Source organism: Fistularia commersonii, chromosome 14 (genome assembly GCF_037954325.1).
Source record: "Fistularia commersonii isolate RoL2024-O1a breed Wild chromosome 14, RoL_Fcom_v1.0, whole genome shotgun sequence".
In the NCBI taxonomy this organism is placed as follows: Eukaryota; Metazoa; Chordata; class Actinopteri; order Syngnathiformes; family Fistulariidae; genus Fistularia; species Fistularia commersonii.
Genome location: NC_141297.1, coordinates 16,510,485 through 16,537,360, shown reverse-complemented (window position 1 = coordinate 16,537,360; position 26,876 = coordinate 16,510,485). Strand labels below are relative to the sequence as shown.

Sequence of the window (26,876 nt, the reverse complement as noted above, 5' to 3'; positions counted from 1 at the left end):
ATAATTATTAAAATTAATGATGCAACTCCTTTTCCTTGCTTGCTGAAACATTTTGAGCAATTTGAATTTGAGTTTTAAAGTTGAACCACATTGATTATTGGTAGAAATGCACCCACAGTCATTAAGCCAGAAACACACAACCAAAAACAGAGACCTACAGAGCAACAATAATGAAAGGGAAGAGTAGTAAAGGTACACACATGGTCATACACTGGGTTCCGGAGACATTTAACATGTCCATCATTGTAGGTTACTGAGTACGAGGCCAGTGATTGGCTGAGGGAGGGAAACAGTGGGGCAGACAACTTAGCGCTCACATACCATTGGTGATTGTGCTGTAAGTGGCCTCTGCAGGGATAGGCAACTGAGTACTGTCCTCTGTGTGGGGGAGGTGTGTGGGGGAGGTGGGCAGATGAAAGGATTCGGCAAATAAAAAGGGCAGGGACAAAGAGAACAAAGAAGGAAGTATAAAAACTCAAAGAAACAATGTGGCGGCTCCTAATAATGTGAACTGTGACAAAAAATCTCAAATGAAAGACATGGAGAAAATTCAGTAGTTTTATGAATTATTTATTAGCTACAGTAAATGACCTTGTGCACCTCAAATGGTTCATACAGAGAATGACAGTTATTCTATCGTAAACGAAACATTATTATCTATCCTGTCACATTGGCGTTCCGGTGGACGTTTCCTCCTTTTCAGACAGGGATGAAGTTGTTCTGCTGCAGGAGTGAAAACAAGGCCTGAAGAACTGAGGACATTAGCATTAAGTACTTCTGGAAATATGTGTTGCCTCAACAGCTCTTCTCTGACTGTGGGGCTTTTCCCAAACAAATTGGAGTGCAGACTAATGCTTCAACCAACACTCCTCCCCTGCTCCCATCCACCCCCAACCCTGCCACCCCTCCGCTCTTTAAATAATTGATTCAATCTGCAGCATCACTCTCTCTCTCAGATTAAGAGAGGAGAAAAAGGAGCAGGGGAGGGCGAATGAGGCAGGGATAGAAGTGAAAGGAGGGGTTTGGGAGTGGATGTAAACAAGAGGCAGGAGGAGGAGAGAAGGGTGGTGGGGTGGGGGAGAGGGCATGAGAACATGGGGGGTATACAGAGAGATGGAGAGGATGTGGGCTAAATTATCTATGAGGTTAAACGGGTGTGTTTCCTGTTGAAGCTTTTATCTGGAATCAGTTAGACAGCCAGCCAACTAACACACGCACACACACACACACACACACACACACACACACATGCCTGAATACAACAATGCATGTATTTATCCTTAAACACCGTGGGCATTTTTCTTGGGGTTTCATTCGAAACTCCGGATTTACATTCATCTTTCATCACTGTCCTTTGATTATATTAATAATATGGGACTAAGATATACAGAATTTTTCTATTATCAGTATAATATTGACAGCTCATAATGAACACCAAAAACTACAGCAGATTGTAATAAGGACTAGACCGGTTGGAAAAAAAAAAAAAACTTTTTTTACAGCATCTATCAATATATCACAAAAAATTACATCCCAGATTTGAATGTACCACTTGGAAATTATACACAATATACAGTATGTGCTGAATTGTTTGTATTGTACACCTTCTGATGCGGTATATGAGCATTCTAAATTAATTGTGGCCTTAAACTTCAATTCTCTGTTTCCAAGATTCACTCATGCTCTCTACCAGTATCAGTTGTTGTTTGATAACAAAGCTGTCAGACGAGCAAAGTAAAGTAAAACTCTCCCTGCTGGTTCCTCTTTTTTACCTTTCTTTTCTTTGCCATCTTCTTCCACCTCCCCAGCACCCAGGAGGGTGAAGATGATGCCTGTCTGCGAGTTCACTCCAACTGCCGTCACAAGCATCCTGCCCGAGCCCTCCATCACGTGGGTACCTGTGTATCCAAATGCATTAATATTAGAATGCATCCTGCTCTGGCATTCTTGTGATGCAAATTTTGGACGCAGATGAGGTCTCTCGTGATTGTTGCAAGTCAACAGTCCATCCTGAAGCCACCAAATATTCCACAAGGCCTTTATTTACATGTTACAGTGCCTAAAACATATCGCATTCCATACTGCCTTGTGAGTTAACACCATACAAAAACAGTACAGTGATACAACTGTGTGTACCAACAGTGTCATGTATGTATTATGGTGACAGATTTACTTAATGATGACTTGCAACCAATTAGGTTGCAGTTATTCAATACACACACAAACATTTATTTTTAGAGCGAGGACACAAGAGACCTCTGCTTCTGCCATTCTTTTTTGACATATTGTGTCCTCTTTTAGTGCTTTTAAAAATGTCTTGAAAAAACTTAAGTAAGGATAGTTATAACTTCAAAAGTTTGTACTCCCAAAAAATTCACAAAGTCTTTAATAACTTTTATAGGCTCTACTGATTGAAGCCATGCACACACACACACACACACACACACACACACACACACACACACACACACACACACACACACACAAACACACCCATATATATGAATATATGTATATAGAGAGAGTGACAGATGTGTTCAACAGGTGATAAATATATAAGGTGTATTCAAAAGACAATAAAGGAATAAAACAACACAAGTTTAAAAGGGAGACAAAAGGTGATTGAAAGAAGCAAAGAAGATATCAAGATCAATCTAGAAGAGAATAAAAAAGTAATTGATAATCATTTATAAATATGTAGTACCTTTGTTGTAATAATGAAAATATAAGTGATATAATCACATAGTTTAAAAATCATTGACGACAAGGATAATAAAGGCCCTGTTTTTAAACATTTAATTAGGGACACATGAGAAAAAGTTTTGCTGCCCGGGGTAAAACCTAAACTTCTCAGGCTGGTGATTACATTACATAATATATTAGTCAGTGTTAGCTTGGGTTGAATAAAATATTAACAAAGAATACAGTTTATAAATACATTGATGCTGTTTGTAGGGTTCTGTTTTGTGTTGTTTTTTGTACTTAAATACAAGAAATGCATAATCTCTTGTCAGCTGTCCTTTATTTTGTCTTTGTGTTTCTGCTCATTTGTTTAACATAAGAAGTTGTATTTAGAACCTACACACACATTCTCTAGACATACAATGAGTGCAGAGAACATAATAATTTAAGATTTTTTTGACAAATGCATAACCGCTTGAAAATCCAACTGACCTGAAAGCAGCATGGGGTCTTTGTCCACAGATTTGCGTACATGGTCAGACTCTCCTGTCAGAGAACTCTCGTCTATCTTAAGGTCGTTGCCTTGGACCAAGATCCCGTCAGCAGGCAGCAGATCACCTGTACACGGAGAGGAACTGATCAGCGTTTAATCAAATTTATTTATTCATTTTTCATTTCTCAAATCAAAGCATCTCTTTATGGTTATATCTTTGTAAGATTTCATTCTGCATTGGAATGTAATTCTGAAACTGTGACTTTAGTCCTTTTGGGAAAATCTATTGAGCACACAGTGCTATTGGATGTGGTGCGGGGGGGGGGGGGGGGCGCAAGAACCAGACATCTTCCAGATGAAACAGATTCAGAATCCTATTTTTTTAAACTTATTAAACTCAATGTCAGTATGTCTCACAGATTTGCATTTTAAAACAGACTTGAAAAAGATATGATCAGACTGCAATATTGTGAACAGAACTTTGAGGAAAAAATTAACCATTACTCTAATGATCCTTAATTCCCAACCAGACTGTTAATCTGCATCGCAGGGCGATCTGCTTTGATAAGAATGTAAATAGATGCACTGCAAATATTTTCTTGAACAATTAACCCATTTTCATGCACATAAAATAGATGATATTACATGTATATGGGCTAGAGAATTGGTTTGTTTATTGTAGCAATAGTATCCTGTCAAATCTCATTAACCATCAATTCTTTTTCTTTTCTGTCCAACTGAGATTTTTTTTTGACATGTTGACATTAGTCAGTACAAATTATTTATTGCACCTAAATCTGCCCTTTAACATGGGCTGAATAATAAGGCTTATGAAAAAGAGCAATGGAGGAATACATAAATCTATGATTCATTCTGATATTCTGAAAACTCCTTTCAAGTTAAACTTGAAAGTAGTTTGGGATGGAAATTTGACCATTAAGACTCTAGGATGTCTAGGAGTTGGTTATTTAAGTCATAGTTGATGATGGAAACAGGTGCGGAAAGAAATAGTTGGCATCAAGATGGAGGTAAGTAGTGCTCCCATTTTCAGGATTAGGGGGATGTTTGATAACAGAAGGCACAAAAAAAATCTTCCAGTTGCCATGAGCAAAAGAGAGGAGTCATAAATTATATAACATTAAAAATGCATATTCTCCATCGCACTCACTGAAAAAGCCAGAATATTTAAATATGCTAATATTGTTTACTTCATAACTTTTAACTGCTGGGTACACGATGTCTTCTACTTCAATAAGAAGGTCATTTACTGTTTGTACACAGCACACTTGATCATTATTGGCCCAAAGCTAGTCCTGATGTCATAAATCCTGCTCAGAGGCACAAACTTGAAGCTAAAGGCTGCTGAAGTATGCTAAAAGAGGAAATATAGAGACACATATTTGTTTTGCACTGAAGATTTTTTAAACAGAATTAATGGAAAGATAAGTCACTGCCTTTGTGTTAAAATTAGAGGATCAATACCAGTTTCTCATCTGGAGGCAAAATAAAATGCTACTCACATACCAGAGCTTGTCTTTTGTATATTATACAAATAAAATGTGTGTTTTCCCATTCATTACAGACAAGTGAAGTTGATGCATCAGGATAAGGAGGTCATGCTAATTCCCAAGTCAGTTTACACTGCAATTTATACTGCTTAAGAAGAAAAGTGTGCATGTATGCAGATGATGTCATTTAAATGCATGCCGTCATTCAGCTGTCCTAAATGCTCCACTCATATTGAATGTTTCTCCAGAAACTGATTCTCTTAGTCTGTTTTTTAGGGGAGAGTGTGTATTTTATTGCATTTTAATGCACTTATGATGTTTCATGTAAAGTGGATCCCAGTATGTCTCTAAAACTTTTAAAATATGTATCAAATATTTTTTAGAACTCAGGTGAATGAATGGCAAATATTAGAACACATTTTTAAAATGACTAGTTCAAAATGATTTCAATATTATTTCATGCTAAAAAGCACTTTGAAAAGGTGTTTGTGTCACTTGTGAGGCCTGTTTATTATCTGGAAATGTTAGGGACAAACTAAACAATATTCATAAAATGGCTAGTTGTTAAATCAGCTAGTAATCAAGATGTCTGTTTGACGTATCTTCTTACCATATTTAACCTGGGCCATGTCCCCTACCACAATGTCGGCCACAGGAATCTGGATGACGTTTCCTTTCCGCACAACGGTGAATTTCTGCTCCTGTTCAATCCGACTCTGAAGGCCCCGGAACTGCTTCTCTTTGGACCAGTCATTGAACGCTGTCACCAGGACAACACACGCGACAGACAGCAAAATGGCGGCACCCTCTATCCAGTTTGCCTCGCCCTCACCTTCGTCCTCTGCACCCGCAGATACATTCCCGCATGCTACAGTGGGACAGATACATGACATAAAATATTAGCCCATTTACTGATAAGCCATTAGAGAGTCAACATAGATGGCCTCATGACTTAGGGTTGCCTCAGATGTATAGCCATATCATTAATCAATAACATTATTTGCCTAAAGATATACATTATATTGATAGTATCTCGGTCTGAACAAATTGTCAGACTCATAACATGAAGGGAAACCCTGAGAATATTTCCAGTTCTCCACACCTCCGATTACACTTTACACATATTTGCCAGCCCATTATACAGAAGCTCTGAGGATTTCATCACCCTTCACGCAAAGGGTGGTATGAATGTAAAGATGGAGGTGTAAAGAAACATTTTCTGAGAATTGATAAAAAAAAATCTGTTTGTGCAACCTTCAATTGATTCTAAAACACTGACTGCAAATCCTCATTTAAGGACTTTGCATTGTAAGTTTGCTTGCCATTGTACTTTAAAAGGACTTATCCTCATTCATAGCCTTTTTGTGCCTGCTATTGGTAGCAGAAGCAAATGACAGCAAGCACAGAGAAAACAATATGGAGTCACTGCAGCTGATCCCCACATCAAAGAGGACAAGGACAAAAAACAGCTGTATTTATAGGAGTACATTTTTTGTTTCTTTTAGTCATTAATGTATGTAGTCTGACTTTTGAATTGGAAACAGATAATAATCATTGACATACAATGTGACACTATTAATTGTAATCAGGGCATTTGGATTTCATATAACATATACAGCTTAGTCAACATTACCAGACCACATGTGATGCTACAAAGCTGCACCCGAGGTAGGATTGGCGCTAGGAAACGCCCAATAGATTCCTTGGGGGGGTGATTTATAAAAATGGCATCTTCATGTAATTTGTCCAGCAGGGGGTGTGCACCTCCCTTTGTTTTGTTCAAAAGATTGTTTAGTTCTCCCTATCAGATCAATACAAAAATGTGTTTTCACAAAGAACTGCTTTCATCCCAGTTCAGGTCATCTGCCATGTTGGCAAACTGCTGTAAATGACTCATTATCATTGTCCTTAATGTTGTACAAAGAGCTCAAAACACAACCCGTCAACCCCCCTACACACACACACACACACACACACACACACACACACACACACACACACAACATGCCTATTTATGGATTTCTTTGTCAGCAGGATCTGTTGTTCATCTCTTGAAGAAGGTCTAATTTTCAATGTCAAAATCCTCTGACATCCATCTACATTTCAGTCTGATATAGAAGTGAAGTGATGTAATCAACAAAAAAAGGTTAACATCCATCCATCGTCTGATGCTTATCCTGCACTCAGGGTCACGGGGGATGCTGGAGCCTATCCCGGTCGTTATCGGGCGAGAGGTGGGGTACACCCTGGACTGGTGGGGCCACATATACAGACAGACGACATTCACTCACACACTCATTCAGGAAAATTTTCCCAGTTTTTTCCAATTAGCCTGCTACATTTTTTTGGACTGTGGGAGGAAACCGAAGCACTAACCACTGTGCCACCGTGCTGCCCAAGCACATGTTCATGTTACTGTCATGAAAACAAAAAAATTAGTCACAGCCTTCTGTAAGTCTTCATTCACAAGAAACTTTCTACTTTCTACCTCTCTCTCTAAAATTTGACCTGTTAGGAATATCTATAATCTTTATTACTCAATCCAGCTATCAACTCATTAGTAAATAAACACATATTTATATTTATATTTATATTTATATTTATATTTATATTTATATTTATTTTTTTTAATAATTGATGACTCCTGCACATGTGTGACCTATACATTGAAGATTCCCTAAATCATGGAAAGCTGTTTGCTGGAGAACTATTTGTATGAATTTTTCATCCTGTTCAATAACTGTTAAGCCCTGAATCATTTAGTTTGATTGATAACATTAAAAACAAAAGATAACTCTCTTCTTAAAAGTGATGTTTCGATCTCTGACCCATTTGACCAGTGGTCAGCATTTAAGGTGCAAACCAACAGTGACTGTCTAAAATTTCATGAATATAGTTGATGATTTTGTGGCTTAACTTGTTATTTCATTAATAATTCATTACTAGATACTAATTTGTTTATCTGCATCCACAAATTCAATTTTGTAACCCCACTTAACCCCAGGAGCAGTCCTGAGGAGGATGTCCGGTTGTTCAGCAACCGTACTGGCTAATTAGTCCTTTTAGCTGAGTAAGTTTCATTGGGAGGCAAAGGGCAGCCAATATGTTTTTTAAGATGTAGTTTTCAAACATGTCGCATCATTTCACTGAAGGAAACCGAAGGATCTTGTTTCTCAAAATCAAGCAAAGCCTAATTGAGGAAAAACAGTGGTATTTTTTAACATCACTCATCCTCACAATTCACAAGCAGAGATGTTCGGACTGATGATGCAAATGAAACTAAGAGATTACAGGTCTAAGGTTCATCATTTAGACCTGCAGTCTCTCAGTTTCACCTGTCTGGATATATTGGCAATCGTAATTTGTTGGCTTCACTGAGCTGGTTAGAAAATATTAACATATCAGCCAACTCTAACATTGACGGACTCAGACTCAGTTTTTTTCAGCTCCTTTCAGTAAACAATCTGAAGCATGGGAATAATAGTTTTATAGTTTTATCACTGCTTACTAAGACACTTTATAGATTCACTGAAACACTTTATAGTTTATAGTTTATTTTTATTTCTAATTCTGCCTTTCTTTTATTATTTATTACTGTTATATTTTCTGTAACTCTGGCACTGCAATTTCCTTCGGGATTAATAAAGTTGTTCTTATTCTTATTCTTATTCTTAATGCTCCAAATTTTCAGACTGATAAGATGATTCGGATGTGGTTAAATACATGTACACACACAAGCACTCTCTCCTTACACTCAGTTTCCTCTCCGGGGGGCTGGTAGAAGGACAGGGCGAGTGAGATGATGGCAGCGATCTCCAAGATGATGAGCGTGACGTCCTGCAGGGCCTCCCAAACTAGCTCCAGGAAGGTCTTGGGCTTTTTCGGGGGTATGAAATTTTGGCCAAACATCTGGCACCGACGCTCCAGGTCTGTTGGGTCCCCACTGAGACCTGAACCCAAAGTGCGAGGACACAAAAAAGAGAAAAAGAATTGAAAATTGATCATTACAAGATTAACTGGCAGCTTGTCATTGATTTAATGTTGCCAAGATATTTGGGATCAGTAGAACGTAATTTAGGTCACAAAGTAGACACTAAATTCTTACATGAAGTCAGGGAGTACTTTGCTTGCCACCACCAATGTAAAACAATGAAACTTTTAACTTCATCAATGAAACTTTTAACTTCATCACCTTGTTTAAATTTAGTGGTGCCACAGTGCCCAGGAAAAGTCATGAAAACAATAGTTGACATTTAAATGTATAAACCTAAATAAGCCCTAAAGTCTCCAAACAAGTAGGCCTGCATTATACTAAGGATGACAGCTTGTTACCTTCTAATCAAATTTACATTTGATATACAAAAGTTTTTTTTAACCATAATATTTGATAACTTTGATATTTCTTGGTCAGTTCAACAGTGATCACATTTGAATTTTTTTTTTCCAGAAATGAAAGCTTTCACAATTATTTGTTTTTCTTAACAAAGTTAGTGTTTATTTAGTATTATAGCATGTACACGGACAAGAAATCAAAGCAGAATGAGGGTTAATACAGATCACAAATCATTCAGAAATTGTCAGTAATGGAAAGGAGCTCTATACGGAACTTTTGTTGTGTGTCCTTATTTAAAGCTGAGTAAGTGAATTTGGTATATTTTACTTCCGTATTTGTAATGCATCATAGTCGTTACCTCTATTGATAGTTTTGGCAATTCTATATTTTGTCCAAAATAGATATTAAAGATGTTGACTTTATAATATCCAAAAAATTCACTGGACTGATTGAAGGGCAGACCCCACTGTAAATATTACATTTTAATGAGCTGGAATTACAGATTCTGGCCATTCGTATTCTTAAATACAAGTCAAACTGACATTAGTATTCATTGATCAGGTGTTTAATGTCACAGTACGCAGTATTTGGTATTTTAAAATATTGAATCAAAAAAATTCAGGGGGTGCAGTTTTTTTTTCTGTCATATATTTCAAAAGGCTTCTCGGCGGCTGCAGGTCAGCAGCTGCTCTGCTGCATTTTTAAAATTGTAACTTAAGTGTCGTCAAACAAAATAGGTTAAAAGCGTTACAATATTTCTGAAATACCACACAAGAAAGGCAGAGTCATTTTACCGCCAATTTTCCACAGGATTGGTTAAAGTTTACATGCATTTATAAGTAAGGCAACAGATGATAACGAAAAATCCACCCTCAAACTTTGATGCAGTATTGTATAAATGATTTATATTACAAGGTGTTTTGCACAGAATGATCCACCCAACTTTTGTTTCATGCATAATTACACTAATATGCTTTGATAAAAAATCCACAGACTATCATTACAAAATGTTCAATCAAATGTGAAAAAAGTATCCTAATTGCATACATTTAAAAATCAAGTAAACGCCAATATCCCTTCTGTGATGCACATTTCTTGTTTTTATTTATTTCAAATAAGAACTATGTTTCTTCTGCTGAGAAAAAAAAATCAATGATTGCAGTTTGGTAAGAGTCTACTTGTGGGGGCAGGAAGATGAGGAGCGATGAAACTCTGCATTTCCGCAGTTTGTAATTTATCACTAGAGCACAGGGATCTTCATGCAGCATCAACACCAAAACATGTCGCTGTCAAGCCAAAACCTTGAGGAAACTTTTGCCATCCAATATAAAACCATCAAAAATAGTGTAATCGCTATTTGATCAAGGCAACTTTACCCCATCCAACCTCACCCCAAAGTATTACTGTCTCCATGGTGACCAGGATTCCAGGTCCAGGGCGTCCTGTCTCTAACAGGTTTCTGCCCAGCAACAGGTGATGTCATTCAATGTGGTGGGTTTTGAGCTTTTTGGCAGACTTTTTTTTGATTGGCTGTCAGAGAGGGACAACCGCAATTTGTATGCTGCGGCTGGCAGGGCTGGATGACAAGTTCTCGTGTGTGTGTGTGTGTGTGTGTGTGTGTGTGTGTGTGTGTGTGTGCGTGCGTGCAAGTGTGTGTGTGTGTGTGTGTGTGTGTGTGTGTGTGTGTGTGTGTGTGTGTGTTTGCTGCAGGGGCTCATGTAGCTTGCAGCGTTGCTGAGGAGCCGTGTAGCAATTTGACACACAACAGGATTCAGGCCAACCCGAGGTGGGGAGAGAAAACAGGTGACCTTATGCTGAGTAATGGCAGCTGTACTCTCCTTTCATCAGACCCCCCTTCTTCACAAGCCCTCTGTTCCTCCTTTCTTCCTCATCCTCTGTTCTTGGCTCCCCTCTCTTTTTCTCTCCCTCCCAATCTCCCCTTGATGTGTCCTTGACAATGCGGCAAGCTTTCCCTGCTCACCCCTCAACCCCCCTCCTTCAACACACACACACACACACACACACACACACACACACACACACACGCACACACACACACACACACACACACACACACACACACACATACACACACACACACACACACACACACACACACACACAAATAGTGATAAACACACACATATCCAAACACATTCTTACACTCCATCTTTTGCTTCACTGCATCCTATTCGTCTTCCTCTTCCTTTATCTGTCTTCAATGTTGATATCATGGTTTCACAATGCAATATGTGCGTTAATATGTTTGCGTTAATGTGCATGCATGCGAGTGTGTATGGCTTAGCCCCCCCCTCCAGCTCCACATATATTATAGATGATGCTCAGTGATCATCTGGATCACAATGTATATGCGTGGGCTATGTTTACAGTTGTGAGTGTGTGTGTATGTGTGTTTGTGTGTAGAGCTGTCGGAAAATACATTTGTGCACAGATGAATAAATCTCTGCTGTACCATATTTTCCCATCTTTCCATGTGATCTGCCTGCTCCCCCTCAGTGACGGGTATCACTGTGATATTGCTAAGTAGCAGCAGTGTTTCTTGCCATCAAAATGTCTCCTATCTGGAACAGAGACTGTTTTCTTTTTCAATTCAAGCAGATGGGGTTGAAAGCAATGCCATCATATTCCTGTACAGTGAGGAACATCTTCCTTCATGTGCGTTTTCGCCACTTCGACCAAATGACACCATATGTCATTTGTGAAAGTCAGCAAAGTGCAAACGAAACCTGTCCAAGTGTGTGTCGAAGTGTGCAAAGTATAAATGTGTACGTGTACATTGTGTGTTGTTTGCCAACTGTGCTTTGTAGGGACAACTGCAGATTCATGACTCAGTGTTTGTGTTTGTGTGAAACTTCACTGAGCAGTAGCTAGTGTGTGTGTGTATGTGTGTGTGTGTGTGTGTGTGTGTGTGTGTATGTGTGTGAGTGAGTGTGTGTGTGTGTGTGTGTGTATTCTGGCTTTGTAGCGATCTGCTGCACTGATTCCCGACCAGCTTACAGTATCAAATTAGCGACTCTCTACACAGACTTACTGTAACGCAACACCAAACAACTCATTCACCTCCACTCCATCACACACACACACCACACACACACACACACACACACACACACACAGTCAGACAAATTGCATCATGCTTGAAGACAAATACATACACACATACCTATGGATATACATGTTCACATATGTATACTCTTCTGTCACTGAACTATCCCTATCTCACACTTCTTGGTCATCTCTCTCTATCATGGACTTTCCCAGCCAACTTCTCCGGCTGTTGTGTTGCTAGGCTACATGTTGAAAGGGGAGGCACAGTGTGCTACCACACCCCTGTTGCAATGTGGGTCATTGCACACACATGAACACTCACTTACATTGCAGATCATGACTGACATAATGATATTAGCTTGTGTGTGTGTGTGTGTGTGTGTGTGTGTGTGTGTGTGTGTGTGTGTGTGTGTGTGTGTGAGGTGTTGAAGTTTGCCAGAAGGCTTCAGACATGATTTACAGCAACAGAGGTGGAACAACAGCTGTCAATCTTCAGTGTGAAGTACAATTTGAGGGATGAATCCATATCAAGATAAGGCTCATAAGACCCTCATATAATCAGAGCTAGTGTGTAACACTTAGTTTCAATGGTTGGGATAAGCCTGCACTGCATTATATGACACACTGCCTGCTGCGCTCTTCACACAAAAACTACCCTCTATTTCTCATGTTCAGCTCTGATAAGTCACATTTCTCAATCACAATAATTTCGAGATACGTTAAGGGAATTGTGTGACTGCCATCCCTCCAGATATAGAAAAGCTGCAAATATGAGTCAATGCATATTTCTCTCACTTTGTGTTTGATTTGTGATGTCACTTGTGACTATCAGAGTTTCATCTCAAACTCTTTTTTTTATGCCTGTAGGTCAAAGAAGAGGCCTGTGTCACGTTAACTCTCATCAGGCCTTTTTAACATATTTAAAATGTCTGTTAAAAGAAAATGAAAGAACAGTCACAGTTTACGATCAGTGAGTATTATTTAGATCTTACTTATTTGTGACTGTTTGCAAATTGTGATAATTGTGATAAAGGAAACATAGCAGGCTTTTAATGTGAATGTCTTGATTCCTTAGCTGCTTCAATTATTCTGATAATCTCTAGGGTCAACTGTTGAGCCCAAAAAGATAACATGAAAAATAGCCCTGGAACTACATCTGAGATCTTCCAAACAGCAGAATGTTCATAGGTCATAGCTGTCAATTCAATCAATCAATACTTTTATTTGTCATTATCACAGAACACACAGTCACATAACAACAATATATCATTTGGAGTGTCCTCCAATTTGTGGTGGTCTCAGAACGAGGACGCCTGACTGAATAAGTTCACACAGATACGGTATCTTGAGTCCAGTCACTGCGTTGTTTCATGTTTCAAGGACAGTGATCTCAAATATTGAGAAAAAAGCAAAAGCCTTTTCCTTTGACAATGTCACCAAGAGAAAGTATTGCAAATTCCCAATCCACGTAAAAGATCTTTTTGAGGTTTCATATCCACATATTTCTGCATACATTTAGCGAATATTTCGGGATCTAGGCTTATGCGTCAACGGCACTAACAGCTGACCCAGCATGTAGCCCAGCTCTAAACTTCACGACTGATAAATAACCATCAGAAGCTTAATCGTTTGAAACAATCAATTCTGAAGACAGTAAATGCTGTCAGTCCTCATCATTGAACACAAACTCGCAAAATTCACCAAACATAATGCAAAACCTGTCATTTATCGCTGATTTCAGAGGGTTCTCAGACAAATCTAAGGCCATACCCTGATGGCATTAAGGGGAAATATTATACTCTATTTTCAAACGTGTTTTTTTTCCCAACTTTAAAGAAATGCCTTGCTATATTTTAAAGTCATTTCTGTCTGATGTTTGAATACTTCCTGCTTTCTCGGTGATGATTATTGGCTTTGCTGTCCAGATCATTTCTGCCAAACATTTACATCACTCCTTGCTCATTTTGCTCAGCATCCCCTTACAATTCTACACTAATTTCTTACATGGTTTTTCTTCCCAAAATGTATTGAGATTTTTCTTCCAAGACGAAAATCAATCGATAGATCAGAGTTGGGCAGCGCCTTACCAATCTATCTAATTAAAACAGTGGTACAAACCTGCAATGGCTGTTTTCCTCAACCACAGAGCACAGAATCCTATCATTCCCTGAACACTTTTGCTTCATCTATCCATTTATTGATTTACTCATCTTCGCCTCTATTCATCTGCAATAATCCCTCATCCATTCATCAATCAATGCATCCAGCCATGCTCTCCTGCTGAGAGCTGCCTGCTAGGAGGGATTACACCGCCAGTTGTATTTTTTTTGTATATTTTTTTTTTGGGGGGGGGGGGGGGCGGCATTTAACAGTTGTTCTAATACAGCAGGAAAGTTAAAGGTTAGTTGATGGATTGGTGGCCAGATCTCATTTGGGTTATTTGTTGAAGGCAGATGATGATTTGGAGCATGATTAGCGATCCAACTCCACTCATCCATTCATGTGACCGCTCATGCACCCAGCCTATTTATAAATGTGTGCTCTCACGCGTTCATCCATCCACCCATCTGCTCCTTCATTATTCATCCATCCCCACTCACCGTCAGTGGTGCTGGACTGTAGTCTCTGGCAGAGTCCCTCTGTGTCTCCATAGCTGTCTTGGACCTTCTGCAGGGCATCGGCCCCCCGGAGCTCCATCAGCTCCCTCAGCTCTTTCACCGTGACCCCGAACTCTCCCCCGGAGTTGCTTCCATCCGCCCTCCCTCCTCCTCTGCTCCCGGCTCGAGTACCTTTGGGATAAAACTCCACAGCGCTATTTGCCATTTCTCCCATCGTTGCTGTCGTTGACATGTCGGAAAAGTGTGCGTCTGCTTCTGTCCTCCCTTCACTCCCCTCTCAGTCCCAGGCTCAGTGTCCCTCTCCTTTGGTGAGTGAAAGGTTGTTCATGTGCTCAACAGCCAGAGTCTCAGCTCTAGGTTTCCTTATGAAATGTTGTGATTATAATGAGAGGCCTGACCCTTTCTTTTGAATTCAAGGGTAAGGACAGGGTGGTAGTGTTTGGTGTTTTCCTTGCAGTTTTTAGCCTAGCCTTCCACTACTCCTCTAATTCTCCATCACTGGAGGAGGAGGAGGGTGGAGGGAGTGAAGGACAGAGAGCAGTGGTGCTTCAGAGGTGTGACGTCTAAGCGAATCCAGCTTTCTCCTCCTGTCTCTGCTGGGACTAGGCTCTTTCCTGGTTTCTGTCCCCCTTCCTCCAGGTTCACGGCCGGTCCATGGACATACCGGGGAATAGATGAAGGGATGATGGACAGGTGGTGAGAGGGGCTCTCAGAGAGGGTACCTGATTACTCAGACAAGATGTGGACGCCCTTCAGGGGAGGCTACAGCTGCACCACCGGGACCTATGAGAGGACAAGTAAGTGGATGAGAAAAGAAAAATTCTTGGTTAACTTTAAACAACGGAATGACCTGGTTTAGACAATGACAGTGTTGGGTTTGTATGTGATGTGTAAGTAGATATGACGAAACCAATCACATGATGAAAGAAAAAAGTACAATGCTCTCCTCTGATGGCCAGCAGGGGGCGACTACCCGGGGAGTAGCTACTATGTCACTCAATTTATCACATGGCAATAATTTTTCTGGAGGGTTTATGCTCTCAAGCCTTCATCAACACCATGTAGTTATTCTTAGGGCTATAGCAGAATTTTGGTCTTCTGACGTGGCTTTACACAGACACAGCGCTCACTAGTGTTCATTTTGAAGAAATACATTTCTCGGATGCATCTGAATTCAAATCAAAGCCCTAAGTAAGGAAAATAGTGTGCATGTTGGTATTTTATTTCCCAACTATTTGTGGATCATAAGACTGCACATTAACATGAAGAACTTAGCTGAAGGATGGAGCATGGCAGCTACTTCATTCTTCATCACAAAATCCCGCAGAAAAAAAATATAATTTACGATTTCATATAAATTTACAATTTATTAATGTAATGAAAGGAGATCACAGTGGTTCCTGTGCAAATATAGAGACTTCTGGCTGACTCGAGTATGTAAGCAGGGTCACTCTATTGCCACTTTGGAACATAAAAAAATAAAACAGGTTGTACTTAAAAACCATATCTTTTTAAGCCAAGATGCCAAACTCAAGGCATAAAAAATGTAACATTCTTTTTGGGTTTCATCTGTTGCTTTAATACACAGAAAATTAGCAACTTCTTTATTGTACTACTTTTAGCAGACGCGAAGAAATGTATCACTGAGAAATGTGTCAGCAGATTAACGGGTAATAAGAATAATCTGTAGCTGAAGCCCTCAAGCAGACGCATATCAACACTGTTGTGGTTATCAAACTAAATACAATTTCATGCATTTAGCCAAGACTATAACATTTTCTATCAGGTTTGAATTTCAGCTCATGGGAGATGATCATAAAAGTATGCAAATAATATTTCAACGGGGTAATACATGAATTGAAAACCTCAGAGGGAATGCGTCAGCAGCCACACCACAATATAACAACCAATTATCAGTCTAATTCAGTGAATTAAGTGATTTTCATATTTCATGAAGACCATTTTTTCCATAGGAAAACCCCAATGACATTAACAACAGATTAACTTCCAGAAAAAAGATGAATAAATGACCTACAAATCATTAAGCAGTTAAGTACAGCAGGAAGGTCTGTTAGTTAGTAGCGTGTCGTAGTTTCTTGTAGCTCTTACAAGGCTTGTGGCCTTTAGAAATAACACAGAGGAATTTCTACAAAGGCCCACTAATGTCTTCCTTCCTGTGGTTTTTACAAAGCCCACTCATGGGAGTAGGTAGTGGATCTGCTGGGGACAATTTTAGCTGTGGATTAATACATATTTGGTTTTCTGGTGAGTATTTTCCAGCAGCAGCCTGGTGTATGTGGGATTTTGTTTGTGTGTGTGTACGTGCATGTGTGTGTTTGTGATAATAAAGGATTATTTCACCCACACAGGTGTTTCTACTGGAGATACAATAATATCACATTTATTATAGACCAGGCTTTTGTCATATATTTAGAGCCTATTTGACACAATCCTGGTCATAAAAGAAGAGTGATGTCTTTTTTTGGTATTAAGATGCAGTACAGAGCAGGAAATCCTCCTCCAGCTAGTTAGCTTAGCATGTAAGCAATTCTATGGTAAGCGTTAACCTTCTTCTATCACATGTTCTTCCACAGCTCTTAAAATTCTCATGTTCATGTTGTGATTCATATATTTACCATGTTAAAATAAGAAAAAGGATGAGAAATTGCAAGACACTTTTCAAAGCCAGAACTTCATTCCTGGCAAAGTGGTCAAGTCACGCAGTGATGTCACGCAGCAATGTCATGCAGTGATGTCACGCTGCCATGTCACACAGCAATGTCACGCAATGATGTCACACACACTGATCTCAGTCAGAGGAGGATTTATCATTAAAAATATCAGCTCAACTGGGTTTTTACTGTTAAAACTAAAAAATAATGCTGAAGTGACAGCGGGATGATGGCGATCCTTACGTAATGTGAATTCCTGCTTTCTTCAAGAGAGCGATATGACACTGAAACTAATTTTGATTTTTTTTTTCCTGAATGGAGTTCTGGTTTGATTATCTTAGCAACTATCTTTCAGGCTTCACACAGACACGTTTCACACTTATTGAAATCAGTCTACTGCTTCTGACGCCAGAGACTCTCAGTTTCTCAATGCGTTTCTGTGCAGGTGATTTTCCAAACCTAAGGAGATATAATGGTATTTAATAATATTGAAAAAGGTTCAGTGAGTACCGTGATGTTAATTATTCCCCTATTGCCAAGCTCCAGTTACACCCCTATTATAAAAAGTGATGACTCCAAAAATTAAGTGAAGCACCTGAGGGATCATTATGTAATTTACTTCAGTGTTAACGCTCTTCTCCAAGGACCATTTTCCAGAAGTGCATGAGATCAAAATCATAGAAATCGTCAGATTTTTCTTTTGTTGCTAAGACAGACACGGATAGAAAACATATAGCAATGTTTTCCGTTCGCATCTATTGCTGTAGATCATCAATGGCATAATCTATTTATTAATATGGATCCATTATTTCCCTTGAAATCCCTAGTCTTTATTTGGGGTGAACAACTATCTTTGATTGAATACTTGATATGTTATCTTATCCTCCATGGAGGAAAGATAGACCTTTATTTTGTAAAGGGTAGTAAATACACAAAAGAGAATATGCAGTCGAAATGGGCTGTATGAGTCACTGCTTTCCCTTGATCTGATGTTGTATATTCAACTCAAACTCTTCAAAGTGTTTACATCTGAGAGTTAAAAAGACCGAAAACCTAACCTTTTGGACGAAAAGGCTACATCTGTCTCCAAAATTCAAATTTACCTCACTTCACAATTGTGTTTTTTTTTTTTTTTTTTTTTTCAGAAAATGTCTTTATTTTCTATGAAACACATGTTGGGCAAATTGAAATTTATCCACGTGTGCATTTTTATATTTCCTTAAACATAGGATCTCTAAAGTGGAAAGTATAATGACATTAACCCTCTCAGGCTCAAATTAAGTTGTAGTTGCAGGAAAAATCTGATATTTGGCTGTCGCAAATCTGCAACATCTGCCTGGAGAAGGTTAAAAGCTGTTGTTTCTCTCCATTTGGTCATTCATTTTCATTCACTTGTTTGATAAGAATCTAAATCCCCATGCCATCAATAATGTGTCAGTGTTAACAGCTGTGTGGAAAATGACACTGACGATCAATATCTAAATCAATGTATTCATTTAATATCAACGTAGTTTCCTGTTGAAGTCAAACATTCCAGCATCACAAAAGCAGAAACCAGGGCAACACTTCCAATTAGTTCCATCTAACAGGCTTGTCAGGCCACTGAAGTTAAGTGCCCTGCTGGAGCACAGTTTCCTCATCACTGCGGTAACATTTCGCCTCATCTCTGCAACGGATCTAATTCAAATAAATCTGACGCTGATGGAGTTCAGGCTCCGCCCAGCAACTCGCTCCCCTCCTGCCAAACCAGCCCTCATCCCACATGAGCAATTAGTGGCAGCCATGAGTAAATATTCTTAGCATCACACATGACACAACATATTCTGCTTCCCCTGTTTGACTAGTTTTCATTAGAGTGAGTGCCAGGGAAAAACACAAGTGGGGCGCTTCATCATCGTCTCTGTCCCCTCCTCCTCCTCACCACCACTTCCTCTTCCCTCCTTCTCTCTGCCTCACTCTTTCTTCCAGGCCCAGATCAAGGATGCGTGAGGCCCTTGGGCACGAAGTATGTAGGGAAAAAATTGTATTGCATGTTTGCTTCCTTCTCATGGAAGAAAATTCACCTCTAGTTTCTTTTAAAGTTATTCAGTATTTTTTCCTTTTCTTTTTTTGAAGAGTGCTCACTAAACTGCCAACACATTAAGGTAATTGATGAGAAACGAGTCTTTCAAAAGTGAAGAACTGTCAAAAATTCAAGAATCTTGAGATGAAAAATGTCTGCCAAGAAAATGCATCAATGTAAGCAGAAAAAATCATTTAAGGACTGAAAAATTAATTAGAACTTTATCAAATAATGTATTTTACATTGCAATTAGATTATAATGGAGATAGACAACAAGAAATGTGCTTCAAAAGTACCCAATGTCTATGAAATATTGACCTTTAAAACAAATAAGAATGAGCAAGATTTAAATGAACCAGTGTTTTTTTTTTTTAATTTTATACACATTTTTAAAAAGATGTTAAAGTTTTTTGAAAAAAACATTTCTTATTAAAACTGTCTAAATATAAACCATGGGGAAAATAAAATATCAGTCTAAAAGTCACGTTTCTCTTTAGTTTGCTCGTTACAAACTTCATTTTGGAGGGGGGAGGCCTGCAGGCGTCCGGGGAACCACGAAAGCCATTCATCCATTAAAAACAATAAAAATTTAACAACAATTAGCCCTGGATTCGAGAAATGTTAATAATTCCCGCAAAAACTCCATAACCTCAAAGTGATCGATTAGCAGCCACTCAATAAGGTGAGATAACGTGACTCACTGCGTCAGGCTCCTCTCCATTTTGCTGACTCTCGAATATTCATCATTTGAAAAACACGCGAGTGAACCGGCAGTGACTCCCCACCCGGGCAGTTTGTTATGACTGAGTCATCCTCCCTCTTCCATCTTCCTCCATCCATCCCTCCATCCGTCCATCCATCCACCCATCCATGCATCCACGCACACTCACCGCCTCTAAATTCCCGCACGTCATGCCTCCCACCCTTTCACCTCCCTTCTCCTCTCCCTCTCTCTTCCTCCTCTTCCCTGCCTATATGCTTCCTGCTCCCGCGATCATTTATTTACTCGCGCGATTTCTTTCTCACTCACTGATTCTGTCTCATGTTATGAGGCTCAGGCAGGAAGCAGCTCCTCCGGTCTGACCGCCTTTACTGCAACTCTCTGATGTGTGCAGCGTTACGCGCGCGTTACATAAAACACACACACACACGCACAGAAAATGCATTATCCCGCCTGGTGGAGCCATGACAAATATACAGTAAAGACAGTGGCGCCCAGAGGCATCACTTGCACCATCACGGCACGTCGTTCACACTTCATGTGTCACGGCGTTTTCCACTGCGCGCGAAAGGCGCGGACACGTGTTTTACCGTCGCGCGAAAGGGTCACCGCGGTCCATCCAGCTGCGTATTTATCCAGGACGCCGCTTTCGAAAAAGGGGGGAGAACGTACGATCTCTTTCATCCCTCGGGTGAAGTTTCCTTTTGTGTGTTTCCATAGAAGAGTCCCTACTGTAAAGCCGAACAAACTCACATGCACACACATATGCGCGCACACCTGAGCATACACACTTATTCCTTTTCCATTTGCCGACAGAATATGCAACATGCAAACTCTCTCTCTCTCTCCCTCTCTCTCTCTTACTGAACCCTGCGGTTCTGTTTTCGAATTATCCAGGAGATGAAAGAATAGTTTAAATGCTGTTTGACATTTACCGTTCTTGCTGCTGCTTCGTATTGCTTCACTGGTAAACTTATCAAACTTGTTAAATGTAATCAAAATTAACTGAAAGACAGAGATGAATGTTTGATGACCTATGGATATTTAATGATCCTTTGGGGATTTTATTGTTTTCAAATTTTTCAAGGAAATGACCAGAAAAAAATCTATCATTTTTAATTATCTTAGCGAATTAATTACCGGATACACTCATGCATATGCACATGAAATAATTGCTAAAAGCGACATAAAAAGGGGGGAGGGTGAATAAAAATGTCCAAGAAATTGAAAAAATAAAAACTTCATCTGGAAAAATAAGGCAAATGTCCCAAAATATTAATTGAATCAGGATAATCCTTCATCTCAGTGTGTACCTTCTCCAAGTTTGTTTTCGTGTGTATTTCCAGTTTCTATCACTGCCATGTGACCTACACTCAAATGACAGCACAAGTATGTCAAGTATTATATCGGCAAATGTTGATTGAGGGACAATCAATATCTTTGTATCAGGACCCTGGTGGCAAATAGAGCTCGTGAACTCATGTTCCAGCGAAGTCATCGTCATCATCATCATTGTGATTGTCATCTTTAGTGGTACAAGTAGTAAATAGGGTAGTAACATTGGTGTTAGTACTAGTCAAAGTTGTTACATTACATGACGCTTTTATCCAAAGCGACTCACAAAAAGTGCAATTCAGTCACCAAAGATCCAAAGTACCAGTAGTCAGAAGTCACCACTCTACTAGATAGCCATCTCAAAACCATATACATACATACATACAGTCATTTCTTTGTTGTTTTATATTGGGAGGGGGGTGAGGGTGGGCTAAGAGTGATTAGTGGGGTAGTGGTTGGTGAAGAGGTATGTTTTCAAGTTGTAGCAGTTATAGTAGTGGTAGTAGATATTGCAGTAGTAGCAGTATAAGTGATAGTAATAATTGTAGTAGCTATTGTAATAGTTTTTGTTGCAGGTGGGGGGAGTAGTATAAATGTCAACAGTATTAGTAACACAAGCAGTCATATTAATAATTTATTATCATCAGTGCCAGTGCCAGTAGTAGCAGTTGTGGTAGCAGATGCTCGGCAGCAATTACATATATTAAATATATACATGACTTCACGCATTATCCGTGCAGAAACTTCATCCTGACTGTTCTATCCCATAAGAGGGTGGGAGATTTATGTGGTGGTCAGTTGGAAGATCGACTAAAAAAAGAAAACAAAAAAAAAGAATTTGGGTTGGGAGGAATTCTGCAAGTTGGAAATATGATAACAAGCACAAGGAGTGGAAGGTTGATGCTCACAGAATCTTTGTCTCTGGTTAAATTCCTGCGGGAGTTTTATGCTCTGCTTGGAAGATGAATTTTAAAAAAATGAGACAAACTATTTCCCCTCAAAATTGGTATTGAAATTTGGACATTTACGCCTTTGGCTAGGATTGACAGTATATGACATCCAAAAACAGTGGGGATCTTGGAGTGAGGCTGGGCTGTACATGTCACTTTACATGAAGTATGTCATATAACTGTCATGAAATATTTGTAGGAACATGGAAATAGGTTGTTTCAAATAATTTGGTCTCTATTTATTCAATCTTTGTTCATTTTCCTGTCATTCTCTCATTGCACCTGTCATTTGTTTTCCATAAATTACTTGATAATTACATGATCGCTGCTATTTCTTTTCGGTCATTCTTGCCGTTTTTCGCAGGCTCTTTTAATTAATTTTCATTTGTCATTGATTTTCAACTAAACTATGATGGATAGCGATATGGGAATTGTTAGTGCTGTATCGTTAGTTTAATTCAGCAAAGGCCATGTTAAATGCTATTAAGTTTGATACCAGGTCAAGAAAACCAAAATGAAATCCTTTAGTTTATCTAATAAATGCAGAATTTAAAGGTCAAAATAAAAGGTCACTTATAAACCTACAGCGCCCCCTGCAGTTCTGGGGATAACAATTTAGTTTTGTGATAATAATTGGATTAGCTGATTCAGAAGGGCGGTATGAAACACAGTGGCAACATTTCTTTCTACGCAGCCGCATTCAGAAAATAGTTTCGTTGATTCTACACCGGGGATGTAGATCTCTTGTCTCTTCGGTGTCCGTCTGGGACTTTTCTTCTGGACAGAATCGGAACAGAAACCTATCGGAACAAAACGGCTAACCTCACCGACAACTGAGAGAAACATAAAATAACTGAAGCGTAGGAAAGGTTTAAAACCTGTCGTTCAAAACGACCCGTGTCACTGTAATGGGATAGTAAGTATTGATTGTTTCCAATGTTTTACAGATATTTAAACGATAATAACATTACTGGTACACGCAAATCATGAAAACACTTGGTCTCGTAATAAAATAAATATACAGAATTTCCTCTTCTGCAATTGGGGGAAGTTTAAACAATACTGCACCGTTCTACTTAGTGGCGTTATCTGCCGACGACACACAGACAGCTGTAATGGAAATAGACTGTGTTTTAAATTGAGGATTAGAGGAAATGTGTGTACATTTCAAGGAGGGTAGAGTTTTTTTTAAAAAGAACTTTATCCGCTTTTCTAGGCATTTTTCATCCTCAGTTGGAGGTCAGCATTTGCTGTGGAAAACGGGATCGTTCCTGCGGAACCTCGTCAAGTCGGATGTGAGTCCGAATATTTTTGATATATAATATAAGTGTGTTTTCTATCAACTGCACACAGTCAAGGTAGCACAACAGGGAAGAGAAGGTGGTATCAGAACACGGATGAATGTGGACCACCTGCCCACGTCCTGACAGGGATCTGCAGGGTCACCTCTGGCAGGGCCTTGTATCCGGCTGCTGCCTGCTGGCCGGGCGCCAGACACACACTCCTGTAACACCCGGAGGGAATAACGCACACCCACGCACAATATGACAGTCAGTGGACGCAGCCATTGAAGGTGAACCGAAAGCTGGATGATGAGGCTGAAAAGTTGGGGTATGGAGATCGACTTGAAAGACATTAAAAAAAAAAAAAAAAACTTGCACCTTCCGCCTCAAATGTCCCACACGTGTGCAGACACGCAACCCACGGCTCCCCGTGTCCCCACCCACCCACCCACCCACCACCTGTCCGACACGAAAAGCACACGCTTCACGACCGTGTCGCCGCGCAGGAATTCAACAGTGCCCCCGCAACAAAACGACCTTTCCCGGTCACCTTCAGACGTGCCCTAGCATCCCCCCCCCCCCCCTCCGTGGCAACGAGATCCCGATCCGGACTCGCTGCTCGGAGCTTCGGCCTGGAATAATTCAAGGAGAGTCGGTGCGCCACCGCCGCCGCCCCCTCTCCCCCTCCCCGCACCACACAACCACCTCCCCCCCACGTACCTCCGCAAGGTTACCGGCCCGGCCAGTGCCGGCCCGCTAAGCCTGCCTCCGCCCGCCCGGCGCCGAACGGTGTGTGAAGGTCCCCTCCGGCCACAGATCATCACTGGATCAAACCGACACCCCCGCAAACCGGCGCTGCAGGTGCGATGCGCCGTGACCGACACTAACAATGCAGCTGATACCCCGCATCCCCCGCACCCTGTACACTCCGGTCCGAGCAACCGGGAGGGGAGGGGGGGGGCGCCGGGACCGAGCGTGCTGCCCGGATGAGGAGAAAAAACCGGTGGTCGGGAGCCCTTCACGCACGGACGAGGGAGATGTAACCGTGTGCAGTGCACGCGGGCACGTGCTCGCGCGCTCACACACACACACACACACACACACACACACACACACACACACACACACACACACACCGTTGTGCCATAGCGCAGGGCATTATGGTATACGTCCTCCTGTACAGGCTACTATCACAGCTGGGAGGCCCGGGATGACACATCAGGCCCGGTTACCCTCCGCACGCCCGTGAAAAGCCCCCTCGCACGCGATCCGGGAATCGTGGCGTCCCCCCCCCCCCACTCATAATAACGGGTAAATAATAGTCGCGCACGCGGCCACGCACGCACTCACCGACTCACCGTGCAGGCCGAGCTCAAGGACATCAGCATCAGCGCGCAGGCGGGGAGGCAGAATCCCCGTTAATCTGTGTGTGCGTGGAGCGGAGAATGTCCCGAACCGGATGAGGGGATGCGGCGGGGCGGGCGGGCGGGTGGGGAGGGGGGAGAGTCGGGCTGTCGCGCCTCCGGTCGCCTGGAGTCCGAAGGAGCGCAGGGGGATGAAAGACTACGACGGTGCCGATGAATATTCCGCTCCGCGCGGTCACCTGACGGTCGATCGGTGGAGTTCTGCGGCTGTGGGAGGGGGGGGGGGCGAGAGAGAGAGAGAGGGAGAGACGGAGAGACGGAGAGAGGGGGAGGGGGGGATGCGCCGGGTTTAAACACCTCCGTTGGTGGGCGGGGGGAGCGGAGGAGGACGAGGGGAGGGGGGGCAGTCCGTGCGCCTGGACGGCAGCGGGCTGCCGCTGCTGCCGGTGCTGCTGCTGCTGCTGCTGATGATGATGATACCGACACCGGGTTCGGTGGAGTGTTAAAGCAAGTGGGGGGAACGGAGGAGAAAAAAAGCCTTGCGCGGCGGAGAGACGAGGAGTTCATGCGACATCTCCAGAGGAGGAGGAGCCGCGCGTACAGGAGCTTGGTCGCAACATCCGCGACGGGGAGGCGGGAAGGCTCCTGTTTACGTCACCCCCGACTACTCGGGTGCGTGATGACGACAGCGGGCACCGCGGCGGACGCATCTGCTGAAGGGTATCTGAGTTTAGACTACCTATTCTTTTTCTGTGATGAAATATATTTTCAAAGCTTTATTTATTAATTGTTATTATTATTATTATTATCATCATTGTTATTATTATTGTTGTTGTTGTTGTTGTTATTGTTATTATCATTATTATTGTTGTTGTTGTGTTGATGTTGTTGTTGTTGTTGTTGTCGATAATCATAACAACAATATATTTTATTTGACATTTTACTCAACACCGTATAGACATATACATATACTCAAAATACAGGTTCAATAGAAACAGTGAAAATAAAAGAAAATAAAAGTAACAAAGTGATTAAAAACATTGTTGGTATTGCTGTAGGCAGTACATTTTACATTCATAGATGGAAAGTATAGAAAATAATTTTAACTATATACAACGAGGCCCAGAAATACTGGACGGTGACACAATTTTTTTATTTTTATTTTAGCTGTTTACGAAAACATATTCGGGATACAATTATATGCATTTAAAGTGCAGACTCTCACCTGTAATTTGTGAGTATTCACATTCAAATTGGAGCACGGGTTTAGGAATTACAGCTCTTTATTACATAGCCCCCTCTTTTTCAAGGGACCGAAAGTAATTGGGCAATTGACTCAGAAGGCTGCAAAAAAATAACAAGGCTGCATGGGCTCTTCCCTCAGTAACCTGTCATCAATTAAGCAGTTAAAAGGTCTGGAGTCGATCTTAGGTGTGCCGTTTGCATTTGGCAGCTGTTGCTGTGAACACACAACATGCGGTCAAAGGAGCTCTCACTGGAGGTGAACAGACCATCCTGAGGTTGAAAAAAAGAAGAAATCCAACAGCGAGATAGCAGAAAAGTTAGGAGTGGCCAAATCAACAGTTTGGTACATTCTGAGAAAAAAAAGAGTGCACTGAAGTCAAAAAGGCCCGGACATCCACAGAAGACAATAGTGGTAGGTGATTGCAGAATCGCTTCCATGGTGAAGAAAAACCCCTTCACAACACAAGTGAAGAACACTCCAGGAAGTAGATGTATAAGTATCTAAGTCTACCATAAAGATGAGAGTAAATACAAAGGGTTC

The 26,876-nt window shown here is 40.9% G+C and overlaps 1 protein-coding gene across 5 annotated transcripts in view; it reads right to left on the bottom strand.

Annotated features, from left to right (window-relative positions):
- Nucleotides 1-25,180, bottom strand: part of atp2b3b (ATPase plasma membrane Ca2+ transporting 3b) — a 63,543-nt gene extending 38,363 nt beyond the window's left edge. For 3 of the 5 annotated variants that reach the window (XM_086160007.1, XM_086160008.1, XM_086160005.1), the window contains exons 1-7: nt 25,085-25,180; nt 14,686-15,486; nt 8,436-8,633; nt 5,294-5,551; nt 3,175-3,300; nt 1,773-1,898; nt 322-378 (exon numbers count right to left, since the gene is read on the bottom strand). In XM_086160007.1, coding sequence (XP_086016133.1) covers nt 322-378; nt 1,773-1,898; nt 3,175-3,300; nt 5,294-5,551; nt 8,436-8,633; nt 14,686-14,935 — 1,015 coding nt within the window. In that variant the 5' untranslated portion in view covers nt 14,936-15,486; nt 25,085-25,180. The remainder of the gene's footprint in view (nt 1-321; nt 379-1,772; nt 1,899-3,174; nt 3,301-5,293; nt 5,552-8,435; nt 8,634-14,685; nt 15,487-25,084) is intronic. The other 2 variants (XM_086160009.1, XM_086160006.1) reach the window with 1 other exon arrangement.
- Between the last annotated feature and the right edge of the window lie 1,696 nt (nt 25,181-26,876).